The sequence below is a fragment of the Melospiza melodia genome, chromosome 20 (genome assembly GCF_035770615.1).
Source record: "Melospiza melodia melodia isolate bMelMel2 chromosome 20, bMelMel2.pri, whole genome shotgun sequence".
NCBI classification, from domain to species: Eukaryota; Metazoa; Chordata; class Aves; order Passeriformes; family Passerellidae; genus Melospiza; species Melospiza melodia.
Genome location: NC_086213.1, coordinates 8568631 through 8590731, shown reverse-complemented (window position 1 = coordinate 8590731; position 22101 = coordinate 8568631). Strand labels below are relative to the sequence as shown.

General features: G+C 46.6%; 1 protein-coding gene across 15 annotated transcripts in view; it reads left to right on the top strand.

Annotated features, from left to right (window-relative positions):
• FBRSL1 (fibrosin like 1) overlaps positions 1-22101 on the top strand; it is a 495930-nt gene that overhangs the window by 452185 nt on the left and 21644 nt on the right. For all 15 annotated transcript variants that reach the window (XM_063173528.1, XM_063173525.1, XM_063173535.1 and 12 more), the window contains 2 exons: positions 17358-17754; positions 19333-19586. In XM_063173528.1, the coding sequence (XP_063029598.1) occupies positions 17358-17754; positions 19333-19586 (651 nt within the window). The remainder of the gene's footprint in view (positions 1-17357; positions 17755-19332; positions 19587-22101) is intronic.

Below are 22101 nucleotides of genomic sequence, written 5' to 3'. Positions count from 1 at the left end.
GTCCCTGTCAGTCATCTCAATGCTGGTCCAGTGAGAGATGCTGCCCAGGCTACCCTGCTTTCAGTCTCTCACAGTGATGCCGCTGCTTCACACTAACAGGCCAGCATGGCTGCATGAAGAGCCAGAGCTTGAAAGCCCTGCCCGAGAAGCGCTCTCCTTTTCTCTCATCAATTCTCTCCTCTCAAAGACTGAAGGGAACTGGGTCTAGGTTTTTGGCTCAGACCCCTGCCTGCTGCATACATTTCCTCCACCAAATGGACACAACTATAAACCTCTTTCTGCATCATTTCCTGCAGGCCTGTACTAAACATGCCACCCAGGTGTCCCCGTGTAAAGCCACTTCTTGCTGTGTCTGCTTCTGTTGCTGCTGGCAGACTTGCCTTTGCGTGCTCACGGCAGGGCTCCCATCACAGCGTGTTAATTTTAAACAAACAAAGGCTGCATTTTGATTTGGAAGGGACTTTCCCATCAGTTTGTGTCAGAGTTTTCTTTTAAAAGGAAAGGCTGGATTTTGTTTTGTTTTATTTTCTGTTTTCTTCTCTTTTAATATGATCCCTGCAATTTTGTTTTCACTGAAATATTGACTGGCAGCATTGCAAATTGCCTGCATGCAGTCAGGAGCTTGCCAGCACTTTCTTACTCAGCTAGCCGTCAAGGTTGTGGATTCCACCACAATCGGTGCCAGGAAAGCTGTTGATCAAAAATATTCCTAACATCTGTGAGTCCTCTCCATCCAAATGAGATGTAGTTACATTCTCCTTTTCCCTACGCTCCTTCCAAAGTGTTGCTTCAGACACCTAGAAAGCCCTGGTTGCAAATCATAAGCTGATCTCTGTTTGATTTGCAGCTCCATTTCCAGCTCTGTCGAAATCCAATATAAACTTCTGAGTGCCCTTCCCCCAGGCATAATAAGTGAAAAATATCTGCCTCCAAAGGGAGAGCAGATGGGTTTTCTTTGCCCTGAGCATCATTCGATCCAGATGCTGTCCCATGCTGTCTATGGCCACTGCGGTCACAGGCCAACAAGGAGGGTTTTGTGCGGGTGGGGAGAGGGGACAGGGTGCAGAGGAGCTGCTAGGTGTGCCCAAAGCCTCTCACACGTGTGTGTGTGTGTGTGTGTGTGTGTGTGTGTGTGTGTGTGCGTGCGCGCAGTTCTGCCAGCACAAGGACGGGACTGGGGGCGGGAGAGGGAAAAGCCTGATTTCCCTTCCCCCCTGTTCCTACCACCACCACCAATTCACAAGCCAACTATTAAATAATTAACGTGCCCAGTGGGGCAGGAGGAATCAAAAGCTGTTGTGTTCCCAAGTTTTCTCTGGCTCTGGGAGGCACGTCTCGCTGTGTATTCTGGCACCTCCGAGCGGCTTTTCCTCCCTCCTTCGCCTCCCCCTTATTATCCCGAATGTGTGCTGGAGAGGGAAGTGGCGTTCCCAGCCCAGCGGGGGATGCCTGTTATTTCAGACTAGCAACAGGGGAAAAGGAACAGCCTGTTGCCTGATTGATGTTTGTTTTTTGTGGACAGACACCAAAGGTTCATTAGAGACGGAAGGTTTGGGAGGAGGGGGGCGGCGGCGGGGGAGACGCTCGCTCTTAAGGAACTATTGTACCCCTGTGCACTAACCTGGGCCTGCACTCTCTGTGACTCCTGTGAATGTCTCAGCTGTACCATTCTGGCCCTGGCAGCTTTAGGAAAATATACACGCCACAGAGGTTCCAGTGAAAGCCCTGCAATGAGGGGGGGGTCAGGGGAAAAGGAAGGGGAGGAGAGAACAATGCTGTGGGTTTTGCTGTAATTAATTTCGAATGTGCTGCTCATCTCTTCTCCTCGGGTTTCAAAGGGAACAAGGGGAGCTTGCAGGGCTTTTCCTACCACAGCTGCATCTTTCCAGAGGTGGGCTTGGAAAGGCATCTTTCCTCCCATCTGTGGGTTTGACCAGTGTGGCAATGTGGAATGCCAAGGGCAGCACAAACCAACACTGAAAATTATGTGCTGTCCAGAGGTGGAGGGGAAGGAAGGGTGTGGGGGAGCTTCTCATCTTACCACACTGGGTAGATGAAGCTGGAGAGAACTGAGGAGGTTGGTACTGGGTAAAGCAGATTTCTCTGCAAAGGTTTAGGACAGCACTTTTCCTTGAATAACAAACATTGCTGTATGGTTCTGTTGGTCCTGAAATGCTGCCAGGTTTTGGTGCAGGTGAACTGCTACAAAGCTTTTAAAGGTTTGGTCAAACTCTGAATCTCTTGGTGACTTCATGCCATTGAAAAATCTCACTTCCTAATTGGGTGGTAGCTAATAAGTTTAGTGTTAAGCCTTTGGTATTATGGCACCTTGAGTTGAAATAGTTTATTCTGATTTCTGTGTCTGAAATCTCATCTGTTGGACTGTGCTGTATCACACACAAAATAGGAGCTTGGCATCTGCCATAGGCCACTGTCCTTGTCCTTTGCCTTCAGGCCTTAGTATCAGTGAAGTCACACAATTGCAGCAGTAAAGAGAAGCAAAATGGGCCTGTTAAGACTATTGACTTCACTCCCCTCAACAAGATAACCAGATGCTAATTTGATAGCACTATGAATCTTAGCCAGAAAAATCAGTAAAACAGAAACTTAAATTACACTAAATTACTGTTACTGCTTTAACAGCTCTATTTTCAAATTGCTTCTTGCTCAGAAGCTTGCACTGAACCCTGGTGCTGGTGCATAATGACCTCTTGTTTAAACACGTGGCTACTTTACGACCCTTAGCTCTTAGAAAAACCAACCTCAGTATCGGGCGGTGGATATTTCTGAAGTTTGCCCATAAGGAAAACATTTCTGCAGGGTGATTGAAGAAAGTGTTCTCTTTTCTGGTCAGGAACCAATTCAGTGCAGCCACAACATGCTGAATACCCCAGAGGTATTGAGGCGGGCGTTGTTTGTAGTACAGTCCTCTCCAGGATGCCAGGGCTGGTGTGTGACAAGTAGAGCGTGACCGTACAGTGATAAATGTTTCTGTGGTTCTTTGGGAGGGATGTAAATACTGCAGGGCTGTTCCAGGCTCTGTAAATGGAGTGTGTTGGGTTTTGTAGTCTTAACTAAATGGACTTTCTGGCACTGGTGTGGGGCTGGCTGCTGAAAAGTTGGTCAGTGGTGGAGTTTCACCAAATGTATGTGCAGTGCATGGGGTGGGGTGGGCATAACTCCAGGCTGTGAACAGGCAAAATTGATATGGGGAACCAAAGATATGGGGAGAACTCCAGAGCTTCTAAATGTGGCATATCTGGAGAAGACTGCGAGGACTTCAGACCTCTTTCTCTATACATTTCTTGTGGAGGAAAGGGAAATCACATTTGGAGAACATTCAAACCCACTGCCACCCCCTCCTTGTGGAGAGAAACCCATATGAGAAAGGAGGAAGAGCTAAGTCCAGGTTTAATTTCCTGGTCCTCCTCCATAGGAAGAAATATCCCTTCTTTTTAACTCTTGAACAAACAACTGCATTGGCCACATCATAGTGAAGTATCCCTTAGATCGCATCCAGATAAACCTGGATTCCAGCATTTGGATGGATGTTTTTGCACCTTGTGCTTACCAGCAAATACAGGAGAGAAGCAATAGCTGAGGTCTCAGCAGAAAGCACATCCATTGCTCTGCCTCCTTTGCCTGTAGCTGGACTGGAGAGCATATCCTGATTCCCTGCACACAGGGAGCAGCCACAGCAGCACTTTGGAGCACAGCAGGGGCGCTTTGAATGCTCGCTCTGAGCCTTGGCCGTGCCTTTCCAGCTTGTCGCCTCTCCCCTCATCAGTTTTGACAATAAGGGAAGCAGAAAGGATGGCAGGGCTGGGGAGGGGAGCTGGGCAGCGAGCTGCAGTCCTGGGCTGCAGTTCTTTCCAGCAGAGCTGCTGTCTCCAAGTGCCACACAGCGAGCCCAGCCTTTCCAGCCATGTCCTGGGGGTCCTCTCCAAGTCAGACTGCTGTACCTCTCAGGTGTAAGGCAAGAGATTAAGGTATATTGTTCACCTCAGTGTTTTGTGATGTTTCTCTCCAAGGCTGAAGATCAGAAAGTTACTGTAGAGGGGTTTTGCTAAAGAATAAAAGCAAAGCCCCAGGGAGGGTTTTGCAGGTCTGGCTTTTTGATCTAGCACAAAACTTTGTTCAAACGTTGGATGGTTTCTATGTGTTTGAAAAGGATAGAGGCTTTTGCTGGTTTTGTAAAGCTAGATCTCAAATCCAGGGCAGAAGACAGGCTCAGCCCTTAGCCTGTCCCATCAGGCTCTGGAGCTGTGCAGTGTTCCTGAAATCCCCCACAAAGCAGGCAGAGCCTCCCTGGCACCCCAGGGATGTCCATCCTGCTGTCCTGCAGCTGCAGGGCTGGGTGCCAGGGGGCACAGGGCACACAGGGTGCGCCTGCCATCCCAGCAGCTCCCAGGGCTGCTCAGTAAAACCACAGGAGTCAGAATTTTCCTCCCCTTTTATTGGTTACAAATGGTTTTTCTCTCCTTTTGAAGGATTCCTACCACCTGTTCCTGTCAGCCAGCAAGATTTGCTTTAGAAGCTCATCTTAAAAAGGGAGAAGGGAGGGATGGGGTGTGTGGGGAGCCTTGAACCACTGAGGGTTTGCCTTTGGAGAGTCACAAGGGAAGAGCAGGAATAGGGAATGCTGTAGGGAGGTATTAAATGAGGCCCTTTTGTTTCACTCCTTGTAGAGCATGAAAATGCCCAAGGCATGAATACTCTGTTAAGATTATTCTTGAACATTTAAATGTCTGTTCTGGTAATTTATAAAATGAAGGGGAGGGAAATGCCTTACACAAGGAAGAAAAGGGAGACCTTTACTGGCATCCAGCACTGGTAACTGGGGAGTTGTTCTCTGCTGCTGTGGGAACAGGGGGAGAAGGTGGATTTATCTTGTGGATGCAGAAAAGCTTCAGTCCCCAGAGATGTGGCATGGCATTGGAGAGGCTGGCTGCTCCCTCGGTGTCTTTTTCCTCCTTTCATAATGGGGAATATCTTTACTGCTTTCCTGCCTCTCATGGCTGTGTTCAGCCTTAAAAGAGAACAGGATTTTTCAGAAACATGCAGCACCCAGCAGAAGGGTAATCTGGCTTTGGTTTTAACAAATTCATGGAAAGAAACATTCATTCAGAGCAGGTTCTCTGAGCCTCTGGCAGGCTGAGAGCTCGTTGGGAACAGCCCAGCTCAGAGCCAGCCTGCCTGCAAAACAAAGGGCTGAGGAGAGCCCTCCAAAAACACAGGAGTACTTGCTGTCTGAGGGATTGTTCCATAATTTTCCCTGCTTCCCATCTCTATATATAAAATAATGGGTGCAGTGTCCCTCCTGGCCTCATTGCTGTTTGTGGAGTGACCATAAGGTAGAATGTGATAGCCCAGTCATTGCCATCAGCCATGAGCATAACCTGTAACAAAAGCCCTGTTGTTTGTGTTTTTCTTGTGACAATTTCCCCACTCTGAGGTCCCCAAGCCCAGCATGGACCAGTGCTACTATTCTCTGTCTCCTGGGAGCACTGACAGTGCAAAGCAAATATAGGTCACTTCTCTGCTAGGGTGAGGAATCAGGGGGATGGTGTGGATTTCATTACTTTCAGATATTTGGGCTAGAGGCTCTCATGCTGTCAGAGCTGAATCAACTCTCAGCCAGTTTGCACGCAACATATGTGATAGATTTTGCAAATGAATATGTTAATGTGGGAGGAGGTGGTTTTCCCTGAAACCAACTGCTGGCACTTTGGAGTGTTGTCCTCAAAAACAAAACCATATTGTGTCCTCAAAACCAAAACCAGTGGCACCAGCCCTTGCATTCTGCCCCTTGAGAGATGAGGCATTTCATTTGTACTCGTTGAATTGATTAACCATTTTGAGGTCCATTAGAAGAAATGCATTTCCCCTCCCTGCAAGGATCTGTGATGTCATCTCCGGTTAGTTTAATATGAGCAAAAATACCCAAAACCATTGCTGCAGGGCTGAGATGAGGAACTGCATCACTGCACTTCCCTGTGAGCCTCTTTGGTTCTTTTTCTCTTTGAATTGCTTCTTACTGGGCTAAGATTTCCTATCAGTTGCAGATACTTGTATTTCTGAGCCCTGCCTGGTGCAGAGGGCAGAACTCCTCCAGGCTCTGGGATCTGCAGTTGATGGATGGGGAGCCAGGTGGCTCTGGGTAGAGATGCAACTCTCAATTCTGACTTCACAGAGAACGGCTTGAAAGAAAATACAGATTTAATGAGTGAATGGTGATGTCTGCTGTGCTAAAGGGGAGTGGGAACTCTCAAGAATTAGCTTAGACCCCACTTTCCTCTCCTAATGTGCAAGAATCTGGGAATACAGGAATTTGCCAAACCCAAGTAACTGCTTAGTGCTGGACTCTAGGCATGTTTGTGTGTGTGCAGTTTGGAAAAACTGTGACATGGAGAGGACTTGAAGGAAAAATTTAGAGTGATTTCAGTGGGATTGTTGGTACACATGGCAAACATGAAAAAACAAGATTATGAATTATGCAGCAATTACTGTCTCGGAAAAGTATCTGCAGGCTAAGCCCACATACTTACTTGTCTCTTTTTTTTTCACCCAATATTGAAATGAAAATGTGCAGCAGTTTCAGAGCAGACAATTCCTGTGATTATCTTTGCAGAGGTCTGAGCCTGTCCCTGTTTGTTGTGGAGAGGTTGGATGTGGCAGTGCCTGCCCAGTTCCAGCTCAGAGGGTGACGTGGGGATTGTGAGAGCTGTGGCTCTGCCTGGGCAGTGGGAGAGCTCTGAGCTGTGTGGTTTTGGGGCTCCTGCAGACCCCAGACACCAAGAAAGCCAAATGCCTCAGCAGGGCAGTGAATGACTTCCCTCCCTACAGTGAGTATTCTCATGCATCTCAGGGTCACAAGGGTTTTCCATGGCCTTGACGGCCTGCAGCAGATTCCATCCAGCAGCTCTGTGGAAATTATTGTGCTTGATGGTCTTTGCAGGGCCACTGCAGTGGATGGAAAGGGACCCCAAGGAGTCAGTGGGAAGAGGAGTGTGGAGCACACATTTGGCTTTGCAATGCTGGGTGACTGTTCCAGGCTTTTTGCACATCCAGGCTGGCGTTGCAGCAGTCCATGCTGCCTTGCACCCTCCAGCCTCATAAGACTTTTTTCCACAGCCATAAAGCCTCACACAAGAGGAGATTCAAGAGCACCTTTTCATTAATAGGGTGTGATTCCATTCCAATGCACGGCACAGTGTTCCTCTGTTAGGTCTCACTAGATGCCAGGTCATCCATTATCCTCCAGCATATCCAGCACTAAAATATTTCCAGAATTTCTGCTGCCCATTGAAGAATTCACACTTCATCAAAGGAAAGAGCTGGAAGGAGCTTTGCAGCTGCACCTCACACACTGAGATCATGCTGGAGGAGTTTGCCTTCTGCAGTGCAGTGAAGTGTTCTTTTCTTTCCCTTATGGCATACCAAACCACTCTTTCCTGTTTAGGAGGGAAAACCAATCATCCCTCACATTTTCCTTCTGGAGCATTCTGCAAAGCCATCCCTCACATGCTGTTGTGTTCTCTCAACTGGGGCTCCTGTTGAACCAGGGAGGACAGAAAAGATTTCTAAGAGAATGCCGCACCTTCCAGTGTGAGGAGTGGAAACACTATCACAAAAAATCAAGGGTTGAGAACTGAAGTGAAGGAAAGCTCCTCTGTTCTAGAACTTTTGTTATCAGTAGTTAATAACTGTGATTCATGTGCAACACAGTCCAGTTTTCTTGATAGTAGGCATGTTTAGAGGTAGAGTGAACTTTTTCAGTCTTAGAAAGCAAAAGGCCATCTGTGACTTCCTGATGCTGTTTACAAACATTTTTTTGCCTGTGCTGTCAGTAGCTGTATTTATTCATTGCTCACTCTGTGAATTAAAATGTTGAGGCAGCTCCTGACATGCTTCTTCCAGCATATCCTTTTGGAGTGAATTTTTGGTTGCCATAGGGACCAAATCCAAAGGGCACACACCATTCAAATAAATGTTCCCTGATTAACAACTTGCAGCTTGTCCCTTAAATATTTTAATTATCCATGATGCAACTGGAAACATTGTTGGATTTATTTAGTCCGTTAGGTTCAATACCTCAATGTTTTCTTGAGATGCCATCCCAGCAGCTCAATAGCTGGATTTTGACCAGGCAAAGAGAATTGCTTTTAGACTTGCAGGAAAATTCTTCCAGTTTCTCTTCATCTTGACCCTACATTCTCAACCAAGTTATTGGAAAGAGTTGTTTCTTCACAGCTGCTATTAGAATGGAGGCAATTGGGCTGAACACGTTGGTTTAGGGTGGCAATGTGCTGCTGCTGAATCCATGGAGGGATTTAGTAGCAGCATGGATTCAGAATCCATGGATGGATTCTGCCTGAAAGGGGCCTCCTTGTGCCTGGGGATGAAGAGGGAAGAGAGTGGGAGAATGCAGGGTATGTATGGGGAGCTGCTGGTTGGAAAGCTGTGGCCCCACTTGACAAGCTCTCGACCTCAAGTGTTGTTTTCACAAATTATGAGCATATGAGCTCTAATGTGACAGCAACTACTGAGCTGTAGAGCTGGACATAACAAACAAACAAGATGGGATTTTGCTAATTTGTGCACGGTCGGTCTCTCCTCTCGGTTCCTGCTTAGCAGAGACTCTGTCACTTTGCAGCACAACTTTGCATTCTCACAGCTCCAGCCATAACATCAGGCATGGACCTCACTCAGGTCTCTCTCACTGGGTCTGTTTCTAAACAGATCTGTTTGCCACCCTTTAGGGAGGAAGAAAACTGTTTTTTGGGCTCTGCTGCAGTGGGGAATAGATAATCTCCCTGCCTTCCTTTGGTAAAAGCTGCCTGGTGATGGGAAGCCATGGTAAGACCCCAGCATTAACACTGCCCCCTCTGCCTGCTGTTTTCTTGTGGTGCCTGATCTGGTGCATTTTTCCATGCCAGCAAGGGGAAGCAGGGGCTGAAGGATGAGTTATGAACTCACCTTGATTAGCTCTGTGGTGTGGGTCCATCACCACTTAATTGGCTGCCAATAGCTCCCCTAATGAAGGGTGATGGATTGGGCTCCAGGGCTGTGGGAAGGGGCCAGCCTGTCAGAAGATGCTCAGGAAAACATATCTCACCTGGAAAGGACAGAGAGCCAGAGCTTGAGCACGGACAGTTCTTTCCCTGCTTCAGGACAGGCATCAGTTGTCTTCCAAGGCAGAGATGGGGATTTTGTGACCCTGCATATGCTTGGCTGGTTAGGACAATCATCTGTTCCCAGCAGAGATGATCTGGTTTTTCAGAATGTTCTTTCTTGCCTTTTTCTGGTTTTGGTTAGCAAGTGTGCTTTCTCAGCCAGACGTTGACTTAACTTCTCCAGGCTGGAAGATCCGAAAGGTCACTGACGCTCCTCCGGAGCAGCCTCACTTTCTGATTTTACTTTAAATCATTCTTTGGGAGCTTGGAGCTCTCTGATGTCATTTAAAAAAAAAGAATCAAAACCTTCATAAGACTGTGCAGATGAAACAAAATTGTTGTCTTAGCCCACACAGGGTATTATGCAGCCTGGCAGATCCCTTCCTTGTAGCAATAAGAAAAGGATTTGGCATTTAACCTCTTGAAATTAAACCAGAGTGTGAACTTCAATAGTTCAATCTTATCAGGGCTTTGCTAGAATAACAAATTGTGAAAAAATGTAATCATGTCTCCAATGTGACCTTGGCAGATCTGCCTCTGTGATGTGAGAGATTAGGTAACTCTAAGCAGATGTCTGTTTATTTTGAAAATAATAGTTATAAAATCTTTCTTTTCCCAGTTTGTTTGCACTGCCTGTGAAGGATATGACAGAGAGAATTGTGGTCTGCATGGAGCTCTGTGTTACAAGCTGCTCTATTATGCTGAGCAGTAATTGCTCTTGGAAGTTTGAGCTATCGATCTATTGGTGGGGGTTCAATTTCAGTGTAAAGACCTGTGTTCATGATTTAATTGGAGTGATTAATAACTCACTCGCAGGCTAGATGGGAATCGATATGGATTTCAAGCAGCAAAAGTAGTACATTTTCTGTGGTAATGTAGTAGTTGATGGTTTATTATTTGCCCTTGTTTGCCTAATTAAAATCAAAAGATTCCTTGGTTTATAACAGTTCTGTCTGTTAAAAAGCTTGCAGCTGGAGCTGAGGATGTGTGCTTGCTTGCTTTCATGTTGAGGGAGTGTCTTCTAAATAACTTATTTGCCTTGTTGCTTGTCTGTCACTCAGATTAGGTGTACAAGAGGCCATCACACATTAAAAACAGAACAAGACAAACACACCTTTAGTATACAGCTACAAGAAGCTTTAACAATGTTTTCTGGCCAGGGGAGTAGAGTGGCTCCTACGTCACTGCTTTGTAGGCATTCAGCATCTGCTTAGGAGCATTGCTGAAGAGATTTAACCCATTTGATCCAGCATTATAGCCCTGGATTAAAAAGCCTGTATGAAACTTTCAATCTCATTACAACGCCAGCATCCACAGTAGGTGATTTAGCTGCAAATCCAGTTCCAGCTTTGCATTGAGATATTGCCAGAAGAGCAGCATTGCTAGGAAAATGCAGTGTGACTTACTTTGGGGGGATTTGAATGGTGATCCTTCTTCTTTATGCTGTGGCCCCAATCCTTGTGTTTGGCACCCATTTTCATTCAGCTCCTGCAGCTTTGGTGTGTCATCATGCATGCTTAGAGCTAACATGCCTCGATAGAGCATGGAAAGCTCCCAAATCTCTAGGAATAAAACATCCCATTAAAGAACCATAGAGCAGCAAATAGGCATCAAGTCCATAGATCTTACTGCTGCTGCTCCTCGGTTTCTGCAGGAGGGGGTGAAAGCTTTCTGTGCTTCAAGCTCTCTCAACAAAGGCTCTTATCTCGGCAGAGCTGGCCGAGGAAAACATGCAGTGTGGTGTGTTTGAATTTTCTTTTTGATTTGTAGAGTCCAGTAAGCTTTCTGGTGGACAGCAGATTCCTATGTTCAGATTAATTCTAGTGATGGCAGACCTTTTCTTATTAACACTCACAAACATCTTGGTATATATGTGAGCCATAGACTGAAAACACTCATCTGGATGGAAGTGTTTTAATTTTAAACAGGTATTTCTTTAAGGAATCTTTCCTATCAGCTCTGGAAGAATCAAAGTAAATGTAAATTTGCCACTCTTGAGGTTTTGGTTGGGAGAGAAACTTATACTGAGAGTGGGGGATTGCAAAGGTGTTTGGGGTACCCTGAAGCCCTTGGGTTTCATCAGCATTGGGTGTTGGTGACCCAGAGCTGGCTCTGGGGAGTGCCCATGGGATGTGTCCATGTGGGTGCAGGAGAGAGGAACTCTCTGCCCAGGTGTGCCCCTAATGTGGAATTCGTGGAGCACATCAGCCCTTCGTTCTTGGGAGTTTCTGGCTCTGTGATAAAAATGAGAGCTGCTTTCTGTGTCATGACCTTATGAAAATGACTCGAAGATATTTCACTTTTTAAACTTGGGCTCTTCGGGAGGGAGGGAGGGGGAAGATACCCTTGGAAGTTAATTCTGAGGACCAAACTGACAGCTTTTTGCCACTGTTGCTTTCTTCTAGGTTGAAAAGCTGAAGGCTTGTTACAGCCCCGGCATACAGCAATCTAGCAGGTTAAATGACTTGGGCAACACAGTTTATTAAAACTGGCAAGTGCTCGCTCCAGTTCTCTTCCTGATAGTCAGGGCTGCCTGGGAGAGTAATTGATAGTGGCAGCTGTTGGGAGGGTGTTTCAGATTGCAGCGGGCGATGTGCCCTGACAGACAGCTCTGTACAAACGAGCTGAGTGATGGGGGACGGGCCCAGGCCGGCTGGGAAGAGCTCCCCGCTTGGCCTTGGGAATGCTGTGGGAGCCACAGTGGGAACAAAGGGCAGCTCTGCAACACGCGGGTTCAGAGCCGGGCACAAGGGCTTGTGCTCACACTCAGTTCGCTTTGCTCTGTGAGAAAACTCTGTCATTTTTTGTGGAAAATCCGCCAGGAGCCTGTGATGTTCAGAGGGAGCCCATGGCACGGGAGAACATTGTTTTGACACAGCCTGATGTGCAGTACTGCTGTTGTGATGGAAACTTGGCCTTTGCTTCTCAGTAATGTTAAAAATCATCGTGTTGCACACCACGGACCCTTCCAGACAGTAGTTTTATGTGCAAGTCGCACATCTTTATGTCTTATCTTGAGCTGATTTGCATTAGAATAGGTGGAGGAACTCTGTGCTCCCTTTGTTGGGGAGCTTCTGTGCTGTAGCTCTGCTTGCCTTACCTTTGCAAACAGCCTAATCGCTTAAAGTCTTAAGTAGTGCTACTCTCCTAAAATGCAATGAAAAAGCCATTTATATAAAAGCAAAAGCCATCTAGGGATAAAGAATTAGCACTTAAATATTGATTTTCACTTGTAAGCACTCTACCAGCATCAGTGTTATCGTTGTCAAAGCAAAATGCTTTATTCTCTCTTCTGCTTATTATATGTTCCATATACATACAATACATGATAACATATACAACAATACGTTATGCAGCAGCCTCAATTTAAAATAATTAAAACAAAAAAAACAAAAAAAAAAAACTAAAAAAATGTTTACTGACGTTTATTTAGTAATTTCTTTGTTTTGACCTCCTGCTGGAAAGTCCTGCTCTTCTTTACTCTTTCCCCTTGCTGATGTTTCAAAACTCTTCCCTGGGACTCATGAACTCACTCTGAAATTCTCAGCTCCTTGCCATGTGTAATTCCTGTGGTGCTGCTTTTCTAGTGTTTCTTGCTGGAATATGGAGCAGGGTTCACCACAGCCAGTCTGGCCTGTGTCTGTTTTCAAGGATATGTACAGGGTGGATAGATGGGCTACAGATGGTGGCTGTTGTGTTTCTTGGGAAATTGCCATTGGTAAAGATGTCATTGATGGATGTAGGAGAGGAATTTCTTTCTCACATCACCCCATCACCCTTGCTGTTTGAATGCAACAAGGGAGGCTGCAGAAAGACGTCTGAATGACTCCACTTTTCTTTTTTCCAAGAGACAAAGGAAAGGCGTGCAAGCAAGATTAGATTATTTCCAATCACATTGTACGTGTGTTGACAGTCCCCTTTCAGCAGCAACCAGCAGCTTGCAAAGAGCAAGAGGCAGGGCTGGAACTGCTGTTGCCCTAAGTACTGTTTGTATAACACAGTAACTGCTTATTGGAGTTCTCAAAGCAGCCTTTACATGTTTAATCCCTTGCACTTGAGCTACTCTTAATCAGCTTGAAAGCAAATTCCTGTAACAGAAAGGTTTAATTTGTGTCTGGGACTTTCTGCATTGTGCCTGGGCTGCAGTGCTGTGTAGCTACACACTGGCAGGCATGTCACCCTCTGCAGCCTTGGGGATGGGCAGGGCATGGTTATTGCAGCCAGATCCAGGATTCAGGGAACTTCCAGATGGGCTCTTGGCTGATGGTCCCTCAGCTTTGGGTAACTCCTCCTGGAGCACACTTTATACAGTAGTTTAAGCTGCTGGTGACTTCGGGGTTTCCCTTAAACTTCACCTCCGGTTCCTGCAGATTTACACAGAAGGAGCTGAAGCTCTCTGTGCTTTTAAAAATTGTGAAGTTTTCTTCTTTACCAGTTGAAGCTGGAATTGGATGTAGCCCAAGACGTAGGGAGGTTAACCTTCTGCAACACTCCAGATGAACAAATTAGTCGATCAGGGAGGCAGGAATTACCAATCCCAGGTTGTTGGGGTTTTTTTCTTGTTAGAGCAGTTTCAGCCTTTTCTTCCCTGTCTCTCACACTCAGTCATCATTCATCCCTGTGAGATCAAGACATGTTTCACTGTCTGTTCATTTAAGAAAACCTCTCAATGGAAGAAATCCAAGGTGTTTGGTTAGAAAATAAACAAAAGTTGGCATTCTCAAAAGGGGTAGTGCTGTGCATGGAGGAGAGTGGCAGATGTGATCCAGCCTTCCCATAGCATGGCTGGAGCATGAATCATTACAAATGTCAGATTTCCTGTGAAGGGACAAGCTGAACTGACATGCGTTCAGGTTTAATTAAGGTTGAATTATTGGAGCTGACTGTCAAGTCTTAGGCAAATTGGCTCAGCCTGTTATCATTAAGCATGAAAATTACTCTAGGACTTGGTAAAAATAAACACATTTTTGCCTCTAGAACGTAGTGGAGTGGTCGGGTGGGTCTGTGTTTTTGTTGGGGCAGTTGTGCTCAGCTCCCTGGGTCCATCTGCTCAGGAGGGCTGGATCAGCAGCCCAAGAACAGAAATTTCTGAAAGGATCTCAATGCAACCTCATCCAGCTTGCACAAAAGGGAGTATTTGGTTGCTTTCCTTGGGATGTTTCCATATGTGAGCAGCAGCCAGCCTGGTCAGAGCTTGGGCATGCAGGAGTGTAGTTCTCTTAGGGGGGATATTCAAGTGTCCTGCAGAGAAATTACAAAGTCCAAGATCCTGATCAGAATGGGCAACATCCCTCATTAAAATCATTAAGGTTAACTTTCTGAGGGATTTCAGGAAAGATAGCTCAGAGACCTCCATGTGTGCATTGCAGCCATCAGGAGGAAAAATGACAGAGTCACCAAACACCAGGATTCTCCCATTCCTCTGTATGGCTGAGGAGGCTTGGGGGCTGCTCTCTCAGATGTTTTTCCCCTCTTGCCCATGAATTCACAGCACATATTTCCCTTCTCTGTGCTTCTGCTTCTGTGCAACATGGCTGCAAAAGGAGAGAGGATACTCCCACTCGTGCCTGTAGCTTTTCTGGCAAGGGGGAAACTGGCATGTGGATATTTTCACTGTCGAGAATGAAATGCAAAAACATTGTGGTACTGCATCCTGAGAGATGGAAGTTGGCAGCAGGAATTGTTGTGTACCCCTGGTACCAACTAGCACAACCAGGCTTGGCTGGTCAATTCAGTCAGCAAGGGAGACTGAGCTTTTGCTTTGAGAAAATTGCAAATGAGAGCTAATGCTGAAACCACAGGGAATCAATAGTTGCACATAAAACTGGTCAAACAGCTGCTTTTAATGTGGGACTTTATTGATTTGTTTTGGATCTAATTGACTTTTTACTCAACTAACTTTCGTGGTGCCAGTGTGTTTTGAATATACACCATTAGTCTACATTGCCTATAATTACACAATATGAAGTTTAACTCTGTAGGAGGAGGCCTGTTGGATGCAAAGAGCTAATGGGCTCTGAGGAAACCTATGCTCAGGAATGAAACCCAATTGCTTTTAATGGGTAGCTCCTGAAAAATAGTGGAATCTACAGCTGTGAACACACTTGCTCCAAAATGCAGTGTGGGGAGCCCTGGCTTGACTAGGCAATGACAATTTTTCAACTGTTAGCAGTAAAAACTGAGGAAAATTTACAAATATATTTTAAAAAATAATGATGTGCAAAAGCATTGAGAATTTTACTTCAAAAATAAATTCTGAATAGCATTGGAACCAAGTCTAGCTATGGCACACAACCAGGTTACCTGCGATGCATGAATTCATATTTGGTAAAGAAATTCACTGAAATGAGAGGCTTGTGTTTATTGTAGAGATTAATTTAGGATCTCCAGACATTGTGTCAAACCTGTAAAGATGTATAAGGTGCTGGAAAGTACAGTGTTGATAGTACTTGCTGCCAGCCAAAACACTGGTGTTTGGAAAGGCTTCTGCTCCTGTTACTTGTGGGTTTGAGGCCCCAAGACCTCAAGACGTTTTCAGCTGATAAATATAGTTCATATGTTTCCATTTGTCCCCTTCTTGCATTCTGAATTCATACACACACAGTGATGAGCTGAGTGACTGATGGCTGGGGGAAATGGTGCAGTGGTGAGAGCGCAGGCAGAGCCAGAAGCAGTGTGGGAAGCTGCCTTTTATCTCAGGGGAGGAGATGCCATCACCACGTGGGCACTGTGGGCACAGAGCACGAGCTGGTTGTGCTGCAGGCTCTGATCCAGTGCCGTCCTCCTCCCACCTGATGCCACCACGGTGGCACTGGGGCTCTGTCCTCGCAGGGGCTGGCTCACAAACGCTGGCCAGAGCTGCTGCACGGCCAGAATTAGCTCATGGCGTGTGCTGTGTGTTATTTCCACACCCTCCCACATCAGGAACTGGCTCGGTGCTTTGATGAGGCGGGAGGATTTCAAAGGTGGAATTTGTTTGTGAGGGTGGTGGGAGCACGTTAATGAGTGTAGGTAGCATCTCCTGCGTGTCTGCAAGGCAGCGAAATGCCGGCAGCCCCCAGCACGTTTTGGTGGGTAACAAAAGCGTCTCCTGGAAGTCAGAGGTGCTGTGTGTGCACAGTGGGATGTGTGTGGAGCACACCAACAACTTGGTAGCCCATGGAGAGCTTTTCTTGTAATTGTGGGTATGTGTGCACTTAAGGATACACAGATGAGGGTGAAAAGGGAGTTACAGTGGGAGTTGAATTGCTTTCATGTTGGTCTTTTCAGTTGTCTTCAACCTTTTGGATACTGCTTGATCTGAAATATCTCTTCTTTCCTCCATTTTTCCTCTGCAGCCTTTTAACTCTTTGGGATGCTTTGTTTAGCTTAATTATGAAAAATAGGAGGATTTGGCACCAGAGAAGGAGAAATTCCATATGGAATTCTCTCTGTTGGTGCATTTTGCAAGGTTGCAGCATTCCTGATAGTTTCAGCATGCTAAGAATACAGATGTTTGCACTGTTTAGGGTGAGCAGAACTACATTTGGGTGCCACTGAACTTCTGACTGGATTTTCCCAGTGTTCTCTGTTCTGTTCTTCCACACAAGTGTGTGGCCAGGGGACAGTAGTGTCACAGCTTCTCTGCAGAGCTGTCCCATCCTTGGCTACGGAGATCCCAGGTAGTCTCCACTCTAGAAGACAGGTAGGGTTACGATTAAGAATTGATGCTTGGCTCCTGGTGTGTTGGAGCTGGAGTTGAGCCTAAATCCAATGTGGGTTACCTTGAAAGAGCATTGAGAAAATGACATGTCTTAATGATGAGGCCTGTGTCTCATGAACATGAAACTTACATTGAGCAGGAAATACTGCAGCATTGAACTTGAGACATGTTCACACTCCTATTGTACGTAACCTCGGGCCCCTGAAGAAGTCCCAAAGCTGTGTGTTCTTTGTAGCAAGCGTTCATTTAATGACAGCTCAGTCCCTTGCACACATGCTGGAAGTTCTGTGGACTGGCCAGTCAAGGACAGCAGAAGGACAGACTCAAACACACATCCATCTTGCAGCAGCAGCGCTCCCACGGCGCTCCCACGAGCTGAAACATGACTTGTTTTTTCCCAGGCACATGTTCTACCAAGCACAGAGAGAAACACAAACCTTTCAGCACGCGCTTTGTTCTCTTTCTCGTTGCTCCACAAGGTCCCACCTTGAATGACAAGCCAGAAGCGAAAGCAGCCAATGTCCCAAAGGTGTCTGGGCTAGAGCGGAGCCGGGAGCTGAGCACCGACGTGCCCTTCGCCCTGCCCATCCCCAGCCCCCAGCCCGTCGCTGCCGTCGTCACCTCGACCTCCTCAGCGCCCACGTCAAGTGCCAGAGCGAGCCCGCTGCTGAAGAAGGAGCCAGTGATTCCAGCACCAGCACCGCCCCGGCTCACGCCGCAGCCGCAGCCCCGGCCGCAGTCGCAGCCGCAGCCCCGGCCGCAGTCGCAGCCGCAGCTGATCCCCGAGCTGCGCAGCCAGCCCCCCAGCCACATCCCCCCGCCCCTCAACTACCAAGTGCATCACCAGGTGGCCCACAACGGACTCAACAACATCAGGTTAGAGGGGAAGGGGTGCTCACGTCATCTTCAGGCTGCTGCGGGGCTATAGCTTGTTTCCAGTGGGTGGGAATTGCTGGGAGGCAAGGTGAGCGCTCACCTGGGGTGAGATGGTCTGAGATTTGGGTGTTGGACTTCCAGGGCTGGCTTTTCCAGCTGTGGTGGATCAGTGCATTTGAATATCGCAGTGCATTTGCGATTTGAATTTGAGGGGATAAATGCACACCTTCTGGAGAAAGGCACATGTTCCTTTCATTCCAGTTTCAAGTAAAATTTTGCATGGTCTTGTCTGAGCTAGTTCTTGACTTAGACATGTAAGGTGGTTTGAGTTTGAGCAACACCTTTGTTCCATATTTAGAAATACTTCCATTGCCCGTGGTCCTCAGGTTTTTTGGCTCACCAGCATCAAAAGAGGGATATCTGTCTTGGACTGTGATCCTTGTGGGTCCCTTCCAGCTCAGAATATCCTGTGATCTGTACTGGAAAATGCTGTGTCCCTGGAGACCAGGGTTCCCATGTGGGCTGAAAAATCTGCTTCAATCTGACATGTTCACATCTTGCAGGAGGCTTAGCTCTGCTGTTTAAATTGCCTCCATCCAGTCAGGAGGGTGGGTGAAAATGCTATGGATAAAATGTTTTTAGAGAAAAGAGTTTAGTCAGTCAACTGGAACCTGTATAGTGTTTTTGCTGGTACAGAAAACATGCCTTGCCTCCCAAGCAAGAGCTAGACTAGTTTAAACAAGATGAGAAAACTGATTTAAAGCAATATTTGACTGCACAAAGGTCAGAATATGAATACAGAGAGCTGCCATTAATGTGTATTTCACAGTATCCTGCATACTTAAGCTCTATTGTTTTACCTTGTAAATGCCACCATAGTATAAATGATGAATAACATTTCAAGCTATTCAAGATCTCTCTGAGATTTAGCTTGCAACAGATATTCAGTATTGTGGGAGTTACACAACTAATAACTGCAGTGATAGTGTGTTTCAGCCCACAAAACTTAGATCACTTGCAATGGAGTAATAATAGAAGAAGATGTAAATTACAAATTACTATGAGAAAAATTATTAACATGGTGTGCATTTGCATGCTTGTGTGACTACAAGTGCACAGCACAGCACATGTGCAGCAGATCCAGAGGATTACCAGTCACTCGTGCTGTGCAGCTCTGCACACCCAGAGCAGCAGAAAAAGGAATTGGTGTCACTGTGTCCTCTGGTCACAGGGATCCACATGGACACTGCAAGGTCATCAGAGGCTCCATAAAGGTGCACAGTCCAGCTGCCTCTGTGGCCCTCATCAGGACTTACAGATAGCTCTGAGGATTGCAGCACTGAGGAGATGTCCCTCCAGAGAGCCCAGGGCCTGTTCTGCCCTGCTGGAGATGTTCATTAAGATTCACTAACTATCTCCACTGCCATTAAGACCAGCAAAAGCATGAGCCTGGGGAGATCAATGTTCCATAGTTGTGTTGTTTCTGGTAGTGTATTTCTTGCACCGTTCCATCCTGTGTTGTAACGCACTCTTTGTCTGTCTGTCTGTCTCCCCTCCCTCCCGTCTCTCTCTCTGCAGCCGGAGCAGCAGTGCTAGCAGTGCAACGAGCATCAGCCTCCCGAAGCACCTGTCCCTGTCTCCACAGATCCCAGCACACCATTCCTCCGGCCCAGCTCTGCCCCTGTCCATCTCTAATCTTGCTACCTCGCACTTCTCTCTCAGATCGCAGGCGCAGCACCAGCACCATCCGGCCATGTTCGCCACCCCTCCCACGCTGCCACCTCCACCAGCGTTACCCACCAACAGCCTCGTGATACCAGGGCACCCTGCGGGTAGGTGCCTCCTTCTCCAGGGCTGTGCATGCACTGCAGGGTGTGGAGACATGGGCTGGCTGGTGGGCAGTGGAATCCCTTGGCACAGAGCCCTCAGTGTGTGCTGGAGCTGTGACAGTGCTCCTGAAACAGGTGGGAGACATTGATGTGCTTTAGCACATGAGAGGTTGTAGACACATGGCTTCCTATAGGAAGTCTTCAAAACAAATGCTTCAACCAAGAAAAAGTCCTGTTCAGGTTCAGGGCATGAGTTGTCCAATGTGGCATTCCACATCATCAGATATTTTTTAGATTAACAGAGAAGTGAAGCACAGTTTGCCATTCTCCCCTTCTCTCTCCCCTCTCCAAAGAAAGCTGCTGCTGTTAGAACTGGTGAGAAAATACTGAAATACTGTTTCTGCAATTGTTCTAACTGAGCACTTGAATGTCACTGAAGCCCCTGCCTGATCCTTCGACCAGCAGCACATCCTGCTGGCAGAGCAGGATCCTCTGCTGCTCTGTGCCCATGGCTCCGTGGCCTTTCAGTCCGAGTCAGAGAGAGCTCAGCTGACAAGCTCTGCTGCTCTACTCTCACTGTCTTTGCATCCTTTTAAAAAGTTTCCTTTGTTCACCCTGGCCCCCATTCTGTTGTCACTTCTGCCCTAAATGCCCTGTTTATAGCTTATCCATTAGCCTACAGCTGTCCCTGGAAGAGACCCTGGCAGCTGGAGACTTCCCAGCAACTTTCACTTGCTGGGGCCTCCTTTTGATCTGGCATTTGAATCCACAACTAACTCAGCAGGGATTAAACAGGACAAGCATTTTGCAAAAAACACACTCTCTGTTTCCTATGAAGTCAGTTAAAGGAATAAGGAAATGACAGATTTGCTGTGGAAAAATCTGATGGTCTTCCATCCCCCTTTTTTTGCTTCCAGGAGCTAAATAATGTCTCATTATTTATTACTGCTTGTCTAAGTGAAAAAAACAAAAGTAATAATGGGTCCAAAGTGAGCTCTGAGAACCACGATAGTGCTGTGGGTTCCCTGCCAGAGACAGGACCACATAGGCCAAAGCTGGCAGCTGTCAGGAGCCCTGGCACCATCTAGAATTTCAACCACATGGCTGGGAAGATGTTGGCAGCGCTGTGGGAGTCCTATTCATTGCTTCCCCTGTTTAAGGCGCAGGACTACTGTGATGGAGGCTTTGAAAGCATAGCAAAAGGAAATAGCAGGGCTCTCACTAAAAGCATGATATTGCAGTCACTGAAAGCAAGTATGTTTTCACCATTAACTTCAGGAGATGCAAGATCAAGTGACCTATTCACATTCAGCAGCTTGCCAGGAAACAGTAACAGTCTTGCTGCTACTAAAAGGATTTCTCCTGCAATTTAAGTAGGAGAAGCCGAAGTTAGTGGAGGGAAAGGTCTGGGTGTCTAACCCTGCAGACAGTGAAATGCCTCTTGTCTGCACTATATGAAATGCCTGCAAAATGGCACATCATAAAATCAATACAGAGTGCTGCAGAGCCAGGAGCTTCTGTTGTCATTCACATAAAACTTCCTTAAGAGCAAACAATATTGCTGAGCAGCCCTGAAGAGTGAGACAGGAATGCTCTTCTGGTGGCATTTATTCCTTTTGAAACCTAAAGCTAATACAAGTAACTTAGGAGCAACCCTTGCTGGGCTTCTGCAGTCTGCTCGAGGGCTGCCCTGATGTGGGATACCCAGAGGAAACAGTGGTCTGTGTCTCTCCTCTGCTGAAGGTGAGGGCACCATGAGCAGGAGTGACCTTTTTGTGCCTTGCCCAGCTCCTGTGTGCACACAGGACAGTGTTGGCAGGTCCCAGGGGCTGCTCAGCACCTTGCTCCTCGTTGTGTTACTGTGTGACTGGACCTGGCATCACTGCCAAGTACAAGAACTTAGTTCTGATCCAGGCATTGCTCAGAGCCCCTCACAGAGCTGGGCTATTCCTTTGCAATTCAATCCTTACTGTGAAGCAGCCACTCCTCCAAGTGCCACTCAGCTTCTCCAAACATCTCCAGGCCTTTTCTTTTCCTGATGGAGGCCAAAGTTGTGGTAGAGGGCTGTGGGCTGGAGCCAGCTGCAAATCTATCAGTCTGACTTCCAGACTCTTAAAGAAATTGGATATCAGAGCACTTACAACTGCCAACTTGCTTTTATCTCTCCCTCCAGAAAAGTGGATTATCTTGATGCTAACAGAAGGATTCAGTTTCTTTAAACCATGCCAGATTTAAAAGTGTAAACACACACACACGTGAAATCATGCTCATATTCTCTAAAGAGGTTAGGTTTTGGACCTAAGTGCTTTCAGCCTATGGGTTTTTTTTTCTTATTTGCTCAATCCAAGGAGAACCCATTATAGACTCTCTTGCTCCAGAGCTTTAGACTTCAGTATCACAAATATATATACTTTCTGCTTTTGTGTTAATTATTATATGGATTGTAGCAGTACACAGTACATGCTCTTAGCAGTACATTTATTACTGAAAAGCAAATGACTTAGGCACCCAAAATTTG